The 18,403-nt window shown below is 44.3% G+C and overlaps 1 protein-coding gene across 1 annotated transcript in view; it reads left to right on the forward strand.

Moving 5' to 3' along the window:
• Window positions 1-18,403, forward strand: part of LOC138303488 (uncharacterized) — an 80,905-nt gene that overhangs the window by 24,353 nt on the left and 38,149 nt on the right. The window contains exons 4-5 of the mRNA XM_069242663.1: window positions 3,503-3,616; window positions 5,365-5,463. Coding sequence (XP_069098764.1) covers window positions 3,503-3,616; window positions 5,365-5,463 — 213 coding nt within the window. The remainder of the gene's footprint in view (window positions 1-3,502; window positions 3,617-5,364; window positions 5,464-18,403) is intronic.

The raw sequence follows: 18,403 nt of genomic DNA on the forward strand, positions 1-18,403 counted from the left end.
AAATCCAATTTCACTAGTCAGCAGGATTTTGTATTACTATTCTGGCCATACTAAATATGACCTGGTTACTCCTTTCAGATCAGAATCTACCACTCAAACAGTATATGAGGGTAGCCCTAATGTTGGCCTATGAAAGGAGCAGGCCTCACAGCGGTGGGAAACACATCTATGAGTTTTACACTACCAGGACATATAAACTACACAGGTACATGTCCTTCCTTTTACCTACTTAGCACCCTGCCCTATGGGTTACCTAGGGCCTACCTTAGGGGTGCCTTATATGTAGAAAAAAGGGGAGTTTAGGGCTTGGCAAGTAATTTTAAATGCAAAGTCGAAGTGGTAGTGAAACTGCACACACAGGCCTTGAAATGGCAGGCATGAGGCATGGTTAAGGGGCTACTTATGCGGGTGGCACAATCAGTGCTGCAGGCCCACTAGTAGCATTTAATCTACCGGTCCTGGGCACATGTAGTGCACTTTACTGGGGTCTTACAAGTAGATTAAATAAGCCAGTTGGGTATGAACCAAAGCCACCATGCTTTAAGGGAGAGGGCATGTGCACTTTAGCACTGGTTAGCAGTGGTAAAGTGCGCACAGTCCTAAAACCAGCAAAAGCAGTGTCCAAAAAGTGGAGGGAGGCGGGCAAAAAGTTAGTGGTGACCACCCTAAGGCCGTCAGGTCTAATACTGACCAAAACATCCACCCACACAAAGGTGCACATTAGTGCACACTCAGACACACCCTTACAAACACAAACAAAAGTGCACACGTGCTTACTGAGAGACACACAAAGGTGCACACCTTGAAACACATCCTCACTCACAAAGCTGCACACTGGTGCACCCTCAGCCACACCCATACAAACACAAACAGAAGTGCACACATGTTCAGTTAGAGACACACAATGGTGCACACCTTGAAACACACACTCACACAAATAGAAGTGCACAAATGCTTACTTAGACACACTCTCTCAAGCAGACACACAAGGCACTCAGAAGGGGTGTAGGCATATAGCTTGCTGATTGGAAGCCATAATTGCAGATTATACAGTGAAAAAGAACTACTGGAGAGAGGCAAAGCGAAGCATGAAAGACACCTTAGAAGAAGAGAAAGAGAAGCGCTGCCCCAGTAGTGTGTGGCGCTTGGGCAAGAGTGGAGAGGAAGAGCGCTAGGGGTACGAGAAGTAGGAACTCGCAGAGGGTGGGTAGCGACACAAAAAGGGGATATGGAGAGATGGGTCTGGAGTGTAAGAAGGGCAATAAGGCAACTAAACACTGGCAGAGGATGTATACATGCACTTATAGGGCTATAGAGCATGCTGCGTGTTCCCGGAAGTGATTGCTTCATATCATGTGTGATCCAAAAGCGAGGGCCTCGGGGTCTAGGTGTGGTGGCCTAAGGTGAACACCGAGGGTTGAAAAGCTGCATGGCTCTGCCTTTATCACTACTGTGGAGCTGTAGAAACAGAAGGAAACAGTGGAGGGGCAAACCTAGTTAGGAGAAGTCATGACGTGGCTGACATCCTGTCTGGCTGGTTGGGGGCAGACAACCCTACTCTGTAGGGGAGCTGTGAGGAGGGTCACACTCCCCATGAGGTACCTCTCTCGGGCGGGGAGGTAACAGTGGAGGGCACTGAGGACTCCCAGCAAGCATCTCTCTTTTGAGTGGTACTTGTGGAGAAGAAAGAGAGAAGGAGATACTTCTGGAGGAGAAAGAGAGTAGGAGATACTTGTGGAGAAGAAAGAGAGTAAGATATACTTGCGGGGGAAAAGAGTCTAACAGATACTTGTGGAGAAGAAAGAGAGTAAGAGATACTTGTGGAGATGAGAGAGAGTAAGATATACTTGCTGGGGGAAAGAGTGTAACATACTTGTTGAGAAGTAAGAGAGAAGGACATACTTCTGGAGGAGAAAGAGAGTAGGAGATAGGTGTGAAGGAAGAAGAGAGTAAGTGATACTTGTGAAGAAGAAAGAGAGTAAGAGATGCTTGTGAAAGAGGAAAGGATGTAAAACATAGAGGATCTCTGGGCCTGGGAGAATAAAGAGAGAAAGAGATACTTGTGGAGATGAAAGAGAGTGAGAGATACATGTGAAGAAGAAAGAGTAGGAGATAGGTGTGAAAGAAGAAGAGAGTAAGAGATACTTGTGGAGAAGAAAGAGAGCAAGAGATACTTGTGAAGGAGGAAACGAGTAAGAGATACTTGTGGAGAAAGAGGAAAGTAAGAGATATTTGTGAAGGAGGAAGAGAGTAAGAGATGCGTGTGGAGAAGAAAGAGAGTAAGAGATACTTATGGAGAAGAAAGAGAGTAAGAGCTAATTGTGAAAGAGGGAATGATGTAGAACATAGAGGGTCTCTGGGCCTGGGGGACGAAAGAGAGAAAGAGATACTTGTGGAGAAGAAGGAGAGTAAGAGATACTTGTGGAGAAGAAGGAGAGTAAGAGATACTTGTGAAGGAGAGAGAGAGAAAGAGATACATGTTCCTACTGTAAGAGATACCTGTGAAGGAGAGTAAGAGATACTTGTTCCTACAGTAAGGGATACTTGTGAAGGTGAGAGGGGGTAAGAGATACTTGTTCCTACTCTACGAGATACTTGTGAAAGAGAGAGAGAGAGAGAGAGAGAGAGTAAGAGATACATGTTCCTACCGTATGAGATACTTGTGAGGCAGAGAGAGTAAGAGATACTTGTGAAGGAGAGAGCAGAGGTGAGAGCACACAGGGGGTGTGCACCTGTCAGCAGAAGGAGAGCAGGTGACACTTGTGAGGATGGGAAGAGATGTGAGAGCAAACAAAGTCAGTCTGAGAGCAGAGGAAGAAACTAAGGGCCAGATGTAGGTAGAAACGGGATTGCGACTTGCAAATTGCGAGTCAGAGTGACTCGCAAGTTGCGAGTCGCAATCCCATATGCAGAATGGTGTCCCTAACACCATCTGCGAATCGCAAGGCGGTCGCAACGACCCACCTTATTAATATTTATGAGGTGGGTCGCAATTTGCGACTCCCTTGCGATTCCCTGCACTCACAGGGATGGTGGCCTGCTGGAGACAGCTGACCACCATGTCTGTGACTGCTTTTTTAATAAAGCATTTTTTTTTTTTTTATTGCAGCCTGTTTTCCTTAAAGGAAAACGAGTTGCAATACACTCGGGAAAATGAAACCATTTGGTTTTATTTTTTCAGAGCCATTCACAATGAGCGAATGAGTTAGCACCCACTTCGCATGGGTGCTAACTGTGAATTGCTTTGCTGCCCCGTTAGCGGTCACGTAGCAATTCTGCATCGCGGTGTGAATCGCAAATAGGAAGGGGAACACCCCTTCCTATTTGGGAGTCGCATTCCCATTTTGCGAGTCAGTACCGACTCGCAAAATGGGAATATGCATCGCAATGCGTGTTTTGCATGGCAAAAACTGCGAATTTCACAGTTTGCGCCATGCAAAACGTTACCTACGTCTGGCCCTAAATGCGGTGAAATCATGGAATCTCCATTTTCTACCAACAGGTGCCAAACTTCCCAATCCCGATGACTTACACAACATGAACAGAGAAGAAAGGATTCCTCTGAACAATATTCCAGAAACAGAAGGGCAAGAAGGAAGCGAGAGCCTCGTTGAAGGTGAAGACCAAGGGAAATAACTGGTGCTTTCTAAAACCAAAGAAGGTCCCCTTAGGGCAATGTCCAGCACCGATGAGGCCCTGTTAGTGAAAAGATCAGACTCCCAGGAAGAACTCCTGTGCAATATTACATGCACATGCATATACCATGTAGAATGTGTAGACATGCGGTATTTGCACACAGATGAGTTACATTTAAAGATGTCAGACAAGTGCTATGATCGTGTTTATCCTGTCCTTACCTTTCACACTTAGCAGAGGCACGTCCACTGGCTTGTGTCAGAGGTCAACCTTTGTGGATGAACTCTTGCGTCGTTCAGTTAAAGTTGATACTAACTATGTGAGGGGGCGGGTGCATCTGGAGTGAGGTAGCCTCCTCTCTGCCCTCTGTCACTGTCCGGCCTATCCTGAGGTGGCCTCTGGGTTACGGAAGCACGCCTATCAGAGCCCTGGATCCAGGGAGCTCCATAAACATCAGAAGGGTCTCTCCGTCTGCTTAAAGAGAGACTTTAGGCCTGGTTTAGATCTTGGCAGAGGGAATACTCCATCGCATGGCTATCCTGTCCATCTTATTATAAGCTCCACCTTATTATACATCGGACGGGATATCCGTCACATTTGCAATAGACCATTCCCCTCCACCAAGAACTTAATCAGGCCCTTCGTCCTCTCCTCCCCAGGCCTCCAGTGACCCTCCCCTCATCCACTGCACTCGAGTTTGTAAGAAGAGAAGGGACAAGAAGGGACATGGCCCTCATTACATCCTCCTGCCATAAGCTCAAGTTCTTTGGGACGGTGGCCGCTTATTCTGACACTGGCCGTTAGATCAGAGTTTGATAGAAATCCATGGCGAACCCTGGACCAAGGCCATCCTCCCAGAACTGCAAACATGAGAGTTTAATGGACCGAGTTACACAAGCACCAGAGCTCCCTCCGAGCTTGTGACCGCTCCGGGTGGCTGCTTTTGCTGTCTCCTTATGCAGGAGCACCAGGCTCTGCTTCCTAGCACAGAATAAATCCACGCTGATCTACACAGATTAGTGTTTGGATTACCACTGTAAGCGTATTTGCCAGCCCCTGACACACATTTATGTGAGAAGTTGGCTTGTAGAAGGTGAATTCTTTGCAGAGCCTGTTCCTTCTGGAAACAGTTGCAGTTCTTGCCAATCTCCGGCCTGAGGTGACTGCCTTTATCCTAGAGTTCCCTTAATGTCTCCAGCATGATTCAGTTGACCTTCCCTTTCCGCCTGCGGCAGGGAAGCCACTTTGCCCCGCAGTTATCCTATCTGTATCCTGTCTGCTGTCGCCTCTGTATCTGCGGAGGAGTGCCAGCTCACTAGGACAGTCTCTTGTTGTTAGGGCACTTTTGAATTCCTGATGGTCTGCACTCCATCCATGCAGGGATCTTACTTTCAGTCACACTTTGCAAAGAGCTGTGTCTTGTAATTGAAAGCAGCTGGGGTGATATTGGCGCTGTGGCTTCTGAACTCCTCAGTGAATCACAATTACTGAAACGAACCTCTGCCTCCTGAGGAACCTGTGTAATAGACATGTGCAGGATCAAACCATCAATCAGTAATGCCCAGCTGTGGATGAGACACTTTGATAGATGTGCACAAGTGTCCAGATGTCCTCTAGCCCACGGTAGGACTCTCATAGACTGTGAAGGATGAATACCTGTCCCCGAAGAGAACATTGTCTGCAACTTTCTTGTAACATAATACATACATGTTTTAACTCGTTTGACAGGACATGGGGACTTTTCATTCCCAGTAAAGGATGAAGATGAGGCCTTCTGCGTTGAGCACCTGGACAGTAGCAGTGACGAGAGCTTCGCCAGTCCCTCAGGTGAGCGATTAGAGGTCTGTGGTATGGAGTCAAGTTTACAAGAGGCCAGCCTAGGTCGCTATACAGTAGGTTTACAGGAAGCGAGTCTCAGTACATTAATGTTTACAGAAAGTGAGACTCAGTAGTTATAGGTTTACAGGAAGTGAGGCTCAGTACTCATAGGTTTAAGGAAGCGAGTCTCAGTACATTAGGGTTTACAGGAAGTGAGGCTCAGTAGTTTTAGGTTTACAGGAAGTGAGGCTCAGTAGTTTTAGGTTTACAGGAAGCGAGTCTCAGTACATTAAGGTTTACAGAAAGTGAGACTAAGTAGTTATAGGTTTACAGTAAGTGAGCCTCAGTAGTTATAGGTTTACAGGAAGCGAGCCTCGGTAATTATAGGTTTACAGGAAACGAGCCTCAGTAATTATAGGTTTACAGGAAATGAGCCTCAGTAATTATAGGTTTACAAGTAGTGAACTCAGTAGTTATAGGTTTACAGTAAGTGAGCCTCAGTAGTTATAGGTTTACAGGAAGTGAGCCTCTGTAATTATGGGTTTACAGTAAGTGAGCCTCAGTTGTTATAGGTTTACAGGAAGTGAGCCTCAGTAATTATGTGTTTACAGTAAGTGAGCCTCAGTTGTTATAGGTTTACAGGAAGTGAGCATCAGTACTTATAGGTTTATAGGAAGTGAGCCTCAGTAGTTATAGGTTTACAGGAAGTGAACCTCAGTAGTTATGGGTTTACAGGAAGTGAGCCTCAGTAGTTATAGGTTTACAGGAAGTGAACCTCAGTAGTTATGGGTTTACAGGAAGTGAGCCTCAGTAATTATAGGTTTACAGGAAGTAATCTTCAGTAGTTATAGGTTTACAGGAAGTGAGCCTCAGTAGTTATAGGTTTACAGGAAGTGAACCTCAGTAGTTATGGGTCTACAGGAAGTGAGCCTCAGTAGTTATGGGTTTACAGGAAGTGAGCCTCAGTAGTTATAGGTTTACAGGAAGTGATCTTCAGTAATTTAGGTTTACAGGAAGTGAACCTCAGTAGTTATGGGTTTACAGGAAGTGATCTTCAGTAATTTTAGGTTTACAGGAAGTGAGCCTCAGTAGTTATAGGTTTACAGGAAGTGAGCCTCAGTAGTTATAGGTTTACAGGAAGTGAACCTCAGTAGTTATGGGTTTACAGTATGTGAGCCTCAGTAGTTATAGGTTTACGGGAAGTGAACCTCAGTAGTTATGGGTTTACTGGAAGTGAGCCTCAGTAGTTATAGGTTTACAGGAAGTGAACCTCATTAGTTATGGGTTTACAGGAAGTGAGCCTCAGTTGTTATAGGTTTACAGGAAGTGATCTTCAGTAGTTATAGGTTTACAGGAAGTGAACCTCAGTAATTATGTGTTTACAGTATGTGAACCTCAGTAGTTATAGGTTTACAGGAAGTGATCTTCAGTAGTTATAGGTTTACAGGAAGTGAACCTCAGTACTTATGGGTTTACAGGAAGTGAGCCTCAGTAGTTATGGGTTGACAGGAAGTGAACCTCAGTAGTTATGGGTTTACAGGAAGTGAGCCTCAGTAGTTATGGGTTTACAGTACGTGAGCCTCAATAGTTATAGGTTTACGGGAAGTGAACCTCAGTAGTTATGGGTTTACAGGTCGTGAGCCTCAGTAATTATGGGTTTACAGTACGTGAACCTCAGTAGTTATAGGTTTACAGGAAGTGAGCCACAGTAGTTATAGGTTTACGGGAAGTGAACCTCAGTAGTTATAGGTTTACAGGAAGTGAGCCTCAGTAGTTATAGGTTTACAGGAAGTGAGCCTCAGTCATTATGGGTTTACAGGAAGTGAGCCTCAGTAGTTATAGGTTTACAGGAAGTGAACCTCAGTAGTTATAGGTTTACAGGAAGTGAGCCTCAGTAGTTATGGGTTTACAGGAAGTGAACCTCAGTAGTTATAGGTTTACAGGAAGTGAGCCTCAGTAGTTATGGGTTTACAGGAAGTGAGCCTCAGTAGTTATAGGTTTACAGTATGTAAGCCTCAGTAGTTATGGGTTTACAGTATGTGAGCCTCAGTAGTTATGGGTTTACAGGAAGTGAGCCTCAGTAGTTATGGGTTTACAGGAAGTGAGCCTCAGTAGTTATAGGTTTACAGGAAGTGATCCTCAGTAGTTATGGTTTTACAGGAAGTGAGCCTCAGTAGTTATAGGTTTACAGGAAGTGATCCTCAGTAGTTATAGGTTTACAGGAAGTGAGCCTCAGTCGTTATTGGTTTACAGGAAGTGAGCCTCAGTAGTTTTGGGTTTACAGGAAGTGAGCCTCAGTAGTTATAGGTTTACAGGAAGTGATCCTCAGTAGGTATAGGTTTACAGGAAGTGAGCCTCAGTCGTTATGGGTTTACAGGAAGTGAGCCTCAGTAGTTTTGGGTTTACAGGAAGTGAGCCTCAGTAGTTATAGGTTTACAGGAAGTGAGCCTCAGTCGTTATGGGTTTACAGGAAGTGAGCCTCAGTAGTTATAGGTTTACAGGAAGTGATCCTCAGTAGTTATAGGTTTACAGGAAGTGAGCCTCAGTAATTATGTGTTTACAGTAAGTGAGCCTCAGTAGTTATAAGTTTACAGGAAGTGAGCCTCAGTAGTTATAGGTTTACAGGAAGTGAGCCTCAGTTGTTATAGGTTTACAGTAAGTGAGCCTCAGTAATTATGTGTTTACAGTAAGTGAGCCTCAGTAGTTATAGGTTTACAGGAAGTGAGCCTCAGTAGTTATAGGTTTACAGGAAGTGAGCCTCAGTAGTTATGGGTTTACAGGAAGTGAGCCTCAGTAGTTATAGGTTTACAGTATGTAAGCCTCAGTAGTTATGGGTTTACAGTATGTGAGCCTCAGTAGTTATGGGTTTACAGGAAGTGAGCCTCAGTAGTTATGGGTTTACAGGAAGTGAGCCTCAGTAGTTATAGGTTTACAGGAAGTGATCCTCAGTAGTTATGGGTTTATAGGAAGTGAGCCTCAGTAGTTATAGGTTTACAGGAAGTGATCCTCAGTAGTTATAGGTTTACAGGAAGTGAGCCTCAGTAGTTTTGGGTTTAAAGGAAGTGAGCCTCAGTAGTTATGGGTTTACAGCAAGTGAGCCTCAGTACTTATCGGTTTACAGGAAGTGAGCCTCAGTAGTTATAGGTTTACAGGAAGTGAGCCTCAGTAGTTATGGGTTTACGGGAAGTGAGCCTCAGTAGTTATAGGTTTACAGGAAGTGAGCCTCAGTAGTTATAGGTTTACAGGAAGTGAGCCTCAGTCATTATGGGTTTACAGGAAGTGAGCCTCAGTAGTTATAGATTTACAGGAAGTGAACCTCAGTAGTTATAGGTTTACAGGAAGTGAGCCTCAGTAGTTATGGGTTTACAGGAAGTGAACCTCAGTAGTTATAGGTTTACAGGAAGTGAGCCTCAGTAGTTATGGGTTTACAGGAAGTGAGCCTCAGTAGTTATAGGTTTACAGTATGTAAGCCTCAGTAGTTATGGGTTTACAGTATGTGAGCCTCAGTAGTTATGGGTTTACAGGAAGTGAGCCTCAGTAGTTATAGGTTTACAGGAAGTGATCCTCAGTACTTATGGGTTTACAGGAAGTGAGCCTCAGTAGTTATGGGTTGACAGGAAGTGAACCTCAGTAGTTATGGGTTTACAGGAAGTGAGCCTCAGTAGTTATGGGTTTACAGTACGTGAGCCTCAATAGTTATAGGTTTACGGGAAGTGAACCTCAGTAGTTATGGGTTTACAGGTCGTGAGCCTCAGTAATTATGGGTTTACAGTACGTGAACCTCAGTAGTTATAGGTTTACAGGAAGTGAGCCACAGTAGTTATAGGTTTACGGGAAGTGAACCTCAGTAGTTATAGGTTTACAGGAAGTGAGCCTCAGTAGTTATAGGTTTACAGGAAGTGAGCCTCAGTCATTATGGGTTTACAGGAAGTGAGCCTCAGTAGTTATAGGTTTACAGGAAGTGAACCTCAGTAGTTATAGGTTTACAGGAAGTGAGCCTCAGTAGTTATAGGTTTACAGTATGTAAGCCTCAGTAGTTATGGGTTTACAGTATGTGAGCCTCAGTAGTTATGGGTTTACAGGAAGTGAGCCTCAGTAGTTATGGGTTTACAGGAAGTGAGCCTCAGTAGTTATAGGTTTACAGGAAGTGATCCTCAGTAGTTATGGGTTTACAGGAAGTGAGCCTCAGTAGTTATAGGTTTACAGGAAGTGATCCTCAGTAGGTATAGGTTTACAGGAAGTGAGCCTCAGTCGTTATGGGTTTACAGGAAGTGAGCCTCAGTAGTTTTGGGTTTACAGGAAGTGAGCCTCAGTAGTTATAGGTTTACAGGAAGTGAGCCTCAGTAGTTATGGGTTTACAGGAAGTGAGCTCAGTAGTTATAGGTTTACAGGAAGTGATCCTCAGTAGTTATGGGTTTACAGGAAGTGAGCCTCAGTAGTTATAGGTTTACAGGAAGTGATCGTCAGTAGTTATGGGTTTACAGGAAGTGATCCTCAGTAGTTATAGGTTTACAGGAAGTGAGCCTCAGTAGTTATGGGTTTACAGGAAGTGAGCCTCAGTTGTGATAGGTTTACAGGAACTGAGCCTCAGTCGTTATGGGTTTACAGGAAGTGAGCCTCAGTCGTTATGGGTTTACAGGAAGTGAGCCTCAGTAGTTATAGGTTTACAGGAAGTGAGCCTCAGTAGTTATAGGTTTACAGGAAGTGAGCCTCAGTCGTTATGGGTTTACAGGAAGTGAGCCTCAGTAGTTATAGGTTTACAGGAAGTGATCCTCAGTAGGTATAGGTTTACAGGAAGTGAGCCTCAGTCGTTATGGGTTTACAGGAAGTGAGCCTCAGTAGTTTTGGGTTTACAGGAAGTGAGCCTCAGTAGTTATAGGTTTACAGGAAGTGAGCCTCAGTAGTTATGGGTTTACAGCAAGTGATCCTCAGTAGTTTTGGGTTTACAGGAAGTGATCCTCAGTAGTTATAGGTTTACAGGAAGTGAGCCTCAGTAGTTATGTGTTTACAGGAAGTGAGCCTCAGTAGTTATGGGTTTACAGGAAGTGTGCCTCAGTAGTTATAGGTTTACAGGAAGTGAGCCTCAGTCGTTATAGGTTTACAGGAAGTGAACCTCAGTCGTTATGGGTTTACAGGAAGTGAGCCTCAGTAGTTATAGGTTTACAGGAAGTGAGCCTCAGTAGTTATAGGTTTACAGGAAGTGATCCTCAGTAGGTATAGGTTTACAGGAAGTGAGCCTCAGTCGTTATGGGTTTACAGGAAGTGAGCCTCAGTAGTTTTGGGTTTACAGGAAGTGAGCCTCAGTAGTTATAGGTTTACAGCAAGTGATCCTCAGTAGTTTTGGGTTTACAGGAAGTGATCCTCAGTAGTTATAGGTTTACAGGAAGTGAGCCTCAGTAGTTATGTGTTTACAGGAAGTGAGCCTCAGTAGTTATGGGTTTACAGGAAGTGAGCCTCAGTAGTTATAGGTTTACAGGAAGTGAGCCTCAGTCGTTATAGGTTTACAGGAAGTGAGCCTCAGTCGTTATGGGTTTACAGGAAGTGAGCCTCAGTAGTTATAGGTTTACAGGAAGTGAGCCTCAGTAGTTATAGGTTTACAGGAAGTGAGCCTCAGTAGTTATAGGTTTACAGGAAGTGAGCCTCAGTCGTTATGGGTTTACAGGAAGTGAGCCTCAGTAGTTATGGGTTTACAGGAAGTGATCCTCAGTAGTTATAGGTTTACAGGAAGTGAGCCTCAGTAGTTATGTGTTTACAGGAAGTGAGCCTCAGTAGTTATGGGTTTACAGGAAGTGTGCCTCAGTAGTTATAGGTTTACAGGAAGTGAGCCTCAGTCGTTATAGGTTTACAGGAAGTGAGCCTCAGTCGTTATGGGTTTACAGGAAGTGAGCCTCAGTAGTTATAGGTTTACAGGAAGTGAGCCTCAGTAGTTATAGGTTTACAGGAAGTGATCCTCAGTAGGTATAGGTTTACAGGAAGTGAGCCTCAGTCGTTATGGGTTTACAGGAAGTGAGCCTCAGTAGTTTTGGGTTTACAGGAAGTGAGCCTCAGTAGTTATAGGTTTACAGCAAGTGATCCTCAGTAGTTTTGGGTTTACAGGAAGTCATCCTCAGTAGTTATAGGTTTACAGGAAGTGAGCCTCAGTAGTTATGTGTTTACAGGAAGTGAGCCTCAGTAGTTATGGGTTTACAGGAAGTGAGCCTCAGTAGTTATAGGTTTACAGGAAGTGAGCCTCAGTCGTTATAGGTTTACAGGAAGTGAGCCTCAGTCGTTATGGGTTTACAGGAAGTGAGCCTCAGTAGTTATAGGTTTACAGGAAGTGAGCCTCAGTAGTTATAGGTTTACAGGAAGTGAGCCTCAGTCGTTATGGGTTTACAGGAAGTGAGCCTCAGTAGTTATAGGTTTACAGGAAGTGATCCTCAGTAGTTTTGGGTTTACAGGAAGTGATCCTCAGTAGTTATAGGTTTACAGGAAGTGAGCCTCAGTAGTTATGTGTTTACAGGAAGTGAGCCTCAGTAGTTATGGGTTTACAGGAAGTGTGCCTCAGTAGTTATAGGTTTACAGGAAGTGAGCCTCAGTCGTTATAGGTTTACAGGAAGTGAGCCTCAGTCGTTATGGGTTTACAGGAAGTGAGCCTCAGTAGTTATAGGTTTACAGGAAGTGAGCCTCAGTAGTTATAGGTTTACAGGAAGTGATCCTCAGTAGGTATAGGTTTACAGGAAGTGAGCCTCAGTAGTTTTGGGTTTACAGGAAGTGAGCCTCAGTAGTTATAGGTTTACAGCAAGTGATCCTCAGTAGTTTTGGGTTTACAGGAAGTGATCCTCAGTAGTTATAGGTTTACAGGAAGTGAGCCTCAGTAGTTATGTGTTTACAGGAAGTGAGCCTCAGTCGTTATGGGTTTACAGGAAGTGAGCCTCAGTAGTTATAGGTTTACAGGAAGGGAGCCTTAGTCGTTATAGGTTTACAGGAAGTGAGCCTCAGTCGTTATGGGTTTACAGGAAGTGAGCCTCAGTAGTTATAGGTTTACAGGAAGTGAGCCTCAGTAGGTATAGGTTTACAGGAAGTGAGCCTCAGTCGTTATGGGTTTACAGGAAGTGAGCCTCAGTAGTTTTGGGTTTACAGGAAGTGAACCTCAGTAGTTATAGGTTTACAGCAAGTGATCCTCAGTAGTTTTGGGTTTACAGGAAGTGATCCTCAGTAGTTATAGGTTTACAGGAAGTGAGCCTCAGTAGTTATGTGTTTACAGGAAGTGAACCTCAGTAGTTATAGGTTTACAGCAAGTGATCCTCAGTAGTTTTGGGTTTACAGGAAGTGATCCTCAGTAGTTATAGGTTTACAGGAAGTGAGCCTCAGTAGTTTTGGGTTTACAGGAAGTGAGCCTCAGTAGTTATAGGTTTACAGGAAGTGAGCCTCTGTCGTTATGGGTTTACAGGAAGTGAGCCTCAGTAGTTATAGGTTTACAGGAAGTGAGCCTCAGTCGTTATGGGTTTACAGGAAGTGAGCCTCAGTTGTGATAGGTTTACAGGAAGTGAGCCTCAGTAGTTATAGGTTTACAGGAAGTGAGCCTCAGTCGTTATGGGTTTACAGGAAGTGAGCCTCAGTAGTTATAGGTTTACAGGAAGTGAGCCTCAGTAGTTTTGGGTTTACAGGAAGTGAGCCTCAGTAGTTATAGGTTTACAGGAAGTGAGCCTCTGTCGTTATGGGTTTACAGGAAGTGAGCCTCAGTAGTTACAGGTTTACAGGAAGTGAGCCTCAGTAGTTATAGGTTTACAGGAAGTGAGCCTCTGTCGTTATGGGTTTACAGGAAGTGAGCCTCAGTAGTTATAGGTTTACAGGAAGTGAGCCTCAGTCGTTATGGGTTTACAGGAAGTGAGCCTCAGTCGTTATGGGTTTACAGGAAGTGAGCCTCAGTTGTGATAGGTTTACAGGAAGTGAGCCTCAGTAGTTATAGGTTTACAGGAAGTGAGCCTCAGTAGTTATGGGTTTACAGGAAGTGAGCCTCAGTAGTTATAGGTTTACAGGAAGTGAGCCTCAGTAGTTTTGGGTTTACAGGAAGTGAGCCTCAGTAGTTATAGGTTTACAGGAAGTGAGCCTCTGTCGTTATGGGTTTACAGGAAGTGAGCCTCAGTAGTTATAGGTTTACAGGAAGTGAGCCTCAGTCGTTATGGGTTTACAGGAAGTGAGCCTCAGTTGTGATAGGTTTACAGGAAGTGAGCCTCAGTAGTTATAGGTTTACAGGAAGTGAGCCTCAGTCGTTATGGGTTTACAGGAAGTGAGCCTCAGTAGTTATAGGTTTACAGGAAGTGAGCCTCAGTAGTTTTGGGTTTACAGGAAGTGAGCCTCAGTAGTTATAGGTTTACAGGAAGTGAGCCTCTGTCGTTATGGGTTTACAGGAAGTGAGCCTCAGTAGTTACAGGTTTACAGGAAGTGAGCCTCAGTAGTTATAGGTTTACAGGAAGTGAGCCTCTGTCGTTATGGGTTTACAGGAAGTGAGCCTCAGTTGTGATAGGTTTACAGGAAGTGAGCCTCAGTAGTTATAGGTTTACAGGAAGTGAGCCTCAGTCGTTATGGGTTTACAGGAAGTGAGCCTCAGTAGTTATAGGTTTACAGGAAGTGAGCCTCAGTAGTTTTGGGTTTACAGGAAGTGAGCCTCAGTAGTTATAGGTTTACAGGAAGTGAGCCTCAGTCGTTATGGGTTTACAGGAAGTGAGCCTCAGTAGTTATAGGTTTACAGGAAGTGAGCCTCAGTCGTTATGGGTTTACAGTAAGTGAGCCTCAGTAGTTATAGGTTTACAGGAAGTGAGCCTCAGTAGTTATAGGTTTATAGGAAGTGAGCCTCAGTAGTTATAGGTTTACAGGAAGTGAGCCTCAGTAGTTATGGGTTTACAGGAAGTGAACCTCAGTAGTTATGGGTTTACAGGAAGTGAGCCTCAGTAGTTATAGGTTTACAGGAAGTGAGCCTCAGTAGTTATGGGTTTACAGGAAGTGAGCCTCAGTTGTGATAGGTTTACAGGAAGTGAGCCTCAGTAGTTATAGGTTTACAGGAAGTGAGCCTCAGTGGTTATGGGTTTACAGGAAGTGAGCCTCAGTTGTGATAGGTTTACAGGAAGTGAGCCTCAGTAATTATGTGTTTACAGTACGTGAACCTCAGTAGTTATAGGTTTACAGGAAGTGATCCTCAGTAGGTATAGGTTTACAGGAAGTGAGCCTCAGTAGTTATGGGTTTACAGGAAGTGAACCTCAGTAGTTATGGGTTTACAGGAAGTGAGCCTCAGTAGTTATAGGTTTACAGGAAGTGTTGCCTCAGTAGTTATGGGTTTACAGGAAGTGAGCCTCAGTTGTGATAGGTTTACAGGAAGTGAGCCTCAGTAGTTATAGGTTTACAGGAAGTGAGCCTCAGTGGTTATGGGTTTACAGGAAGTGAGCCTCAGTTGTGATAGGTTTACAGGAAGTGAGCCTCAGTAATTATGTGTTTACAGTACGTGAACCTCAGTAGTTATAGGTTTACAGGAAGTGAGCCTCAGTAGTTATAGGTGTACAGGAAGTGAGCCTCAGTACTTATCGGTTTACAGGAAGTGAGCCTCAGTAGTTATAGGTTTACAGGAAGTGAGCCTCAGTAGTTATAGGTTTACAGGAAGTGATCCTCAGTAGTTATGGGTTTACAGGAAGTGAGCCTCAGTAGTTATAGGCTTACAGTAAGTGAGCCTCAGTAGTCATAGGTTTACAGGAAGTGAGCCTCAGTAGTTATGGGTTTACAGGAAGTGAGCCTCAGTAGTTTTGGGTTTACAGGAAGTGAGCCTCAGTAGTTATAGGTTTACAGGAAGTGAGCCTCAGTAGTTATGGGTTTACAGGAAGTGAGCCTCAGTAGTTATAGGTTTACAGGAAGTGAGCCTCAGTCGTTATGGGTTTACAGGAAGTGAGCCTCAGTCGTTATGGGTTTACAGGAAGTGAGCCTCAGTAGTTATAGGTTTACAGGAAGTGAGCCTCAGTAGTTATAGGTGTACAGGAAGTGAGCCTCAGTAGTTATAGGTTTACAGGAAGTGAGCCTCAGTAGTTATAGGTTTACAGGAAGTGAGCATCAGTAGTTATAGGTATACATGAAGTGAGCCTCAGTAGTTATAGGTTTACAGGAAGTGAGCCTCAGTAGTTATAGGTTTACAGGAAGTGAGCCTCAGTAGTTATAGCTTTACAGGAAGTGAGCCTCAGTAGTTATAGCTTTACAGGAAGTGAGCCTCAGTAGTTATAGGTTTATAGGAAGTGAGCCTCAGTAGTTATAGGTTTATAGGAAGTGAGCCTCAGTAGTTATAGGTTTACAAGAAGTGAGCATCAGTAGTTATAGGTATACATGAAGTGAGCCTCAGTAGTTATGGGTTTACAGGAAGTGAGCCTCAGTAGTTATGGGTTTACAGGAAGTGAGCCTCAGTAGTTATAGGTTTACAGGAAGTGATCCTCAGTAGTTATGGGTTTACAGGAAGTGAGCCTCAGTAGTTATAGGCTTACAGTAAGTGAGCCTCAGTAGTCATAGGTTTACAGGAAGTGAGCCTCAGTAGTTATGGGTTTACAGGAAGTGAGCCTCAGTAGTTTTGGGTTTACAGGAAGTGAGCCTCAGTAGTTATAGGTTTACAGGAAGTGAGCCTCAGTAGTTATAGGTTTACAGGAAGTGAGCCTCAGTCGTTATGGGTTTACAGGAAGTGAGCCTCAGTCGTTATGGGTTTACAGGAAGTGAGCCTCAGTAGTTATAGGTTTACAGGAAGTGAGCCTCAGTAGTTATAGGTGTACAGGAAGTGAGCCTCAGTAGTTAAAGGTTTACAGGAAGTGAGCCTCTGTCGTTATGGGTTTACAGGAAGTGAGCCTCAGTAGTTATAGGTTTACAGGAAGTGAGCCTCAGTCGTTATGGGTTTACAGGAAGTGAGCCTCAGTCGTTATGGGTTTACAGGAAGTGAGCCTCAGTTGTGATAGGTTTACAGGAAGTGAGCCTCAGTAGTTATAGGTTTACAGGAAGTGAGCCTCAGTAGTTATAGGTTTACAGGAAGTGAGCCTCAGTCGTTATGGGTTTACAGGAAGTGAGCCTCAGTAGTTATAGGTTTACAGGAAGTGAGCCTCAGTCGTTATGGGTTTACAGGAAGTGAGCCTCAGTAGTTATGGGTTTACAGGAAGTGAGCCTCAGTAGTTTTGGGTTTACAGGAAGTGAGCCTCAGTAGTTATAGGTTTACAGGAAGTGAGCCTCAGTAGTTTTGGGTTTACAGGAAGTGAGCCTCAGTTGTGATAGGTTTACAGGAAGTGAGCCTCTGTCGTTATGGGTTTACAGGAAGTGAGCCTCAGTAGTTATAGGTTTACAGGAAGTGAGCCTCAGTCGTTATGGGTTTACAGGAAGTGAGCCTCAGTTGTGATAGGTTTACAGGAAGTGAGCCTCAGTAGTTATAGGTTTACAGGAAGTGAGCCTCAGTAGTTATGGGTTTACAGGAAGTGAGCCTCAGTAGTTATAGGTTTACAGGAAGTGAGCCTCAGTAGTTTTGGGTTTACAGGAAGTGAGCCTCAGTAGTTATAGGTTTACAGGAAGTGAGCCTCTGTCGTTATGGGTTTACAGGAAGTGAGCCTCAGTAGTTATAGGTTTACAGGAAGTGAGCCTCAGTCGTTATGGGTTTACAGGAAGTGAGCCTCAGTTGTGATAGGTTTACAGGAAGTGAGCCTCAGTAGTTATAGGTTTACAGGAAGTGAGCCTCAGTCGTTATGGGTTTACAGGAAGTGAGCCTCAGTAGTTATAGGTTTACAGGAAGTGAGCCTCAGTAGTTTTGGGTTTACAGGAAGTGAGCCTCAGTAGTTATAGGTTTACAGGAAGTGAGCCTCTGTCGTTATGGGTTTACAGGAAGTGAGCCTCAGTAGTTACAGGTTTACAGGAAGTGAGCCTCAGTAGTTATAGGTTTACAGGAAGTGAGCCTCTGTCGTTATGGGTTTACAGGAAGTGAGCCTCAGTAGTTATAGGTTTACAGGAAGTGAGCCTCAGTCGTTATGGGTTTACAGGAAGTGAGCCTCAGTCGTTATGGGTTTACAGGAAGTGAGCCTCAGTTGTGATAGGTTTACAGGAAGTGAGCCTCAGTAGTTATAGGTTTACAGGAAGTGAGCCTCAGTAGTTATGGGTTTACAGGAAGTAAGCCTCAGTAGTTATAGGTTTACAGGAAGTGAGCCTCAGTAGTTTTGGGTTTACAGGAAGTGAGCCTCAGTAGTTATAGGTTTACAGGAAGTGAGCCTCTGTCGTTATGGGTTTACAGGAAGTGAGCCTCAGTAGTTATAGGTTTACAGGAAGTGAGCCTCAGTCGTTATGGGTTTACAGGAAGTGAGCCTCAGTTGTGATAGGTTTACAGGAAGTGAGCCTCAGTAGTTATAGGTTTACAGGAAGTGAGCCTCAGTCGTTATGGGTTTACAGGAAGTGAGCCTCAGTAGTTATAGGTTTACAGGAAGTGAGCCTCAGTAGTTTTGGGTTTACAGGAAGTGAGCCTCAGTAGTTATAGGTTTACAGGAAGTGAGCCTCTGTCGTTACGGGTTTACAGGAAGTGAGCCTCAGTAGTTACAGGTTTACAGGAAGTGAGCCTCAGTAGTTATAGGTTTACAGGAAGTGAGCCTCTGTCGTTATGGGTTTACAGGAAGTGAGCCTCAGTTGTGATAGGTTTACAGGAAGTGAGCCTCAGTAGTTATAGGTTTACAGGAAGTGAGCCTCAGTCGTTATGGGTTTACAGGAAGTGAGCCTCAGTAGTTATAGGTTTACAGGAAGTGAGCCTCAGTAGTTTTGGGTTTACAGGAAGTGAGCCTCAGTAGTTATAGGTTTACAGGAAGTGAGCCTCAGTCGTTATGGGTTTACAGGAAGTGAGCCTCAGTAGTTATAGGTTTACAGGAAGTGAGCCTCAGTCGTTATGGGTTTACAGTAAGTGAGCCTCAGTAGTTATAGGTTTACAGG

Source organism: Pleurodeles waltl, chromosome 7 (assembly GCF_031143425.1).
Source record: "Pleurodeles waltl isolate 20211129_DDA chromosome 7, aPleWal1.hap1.20221129, whole genome shotgun sequence".
NCBI lineage: Eukaryota > Metazoa > Chordata > Amphibia > Caudata > Salamandridae > Pleurodeles > Pleurodeles waltl.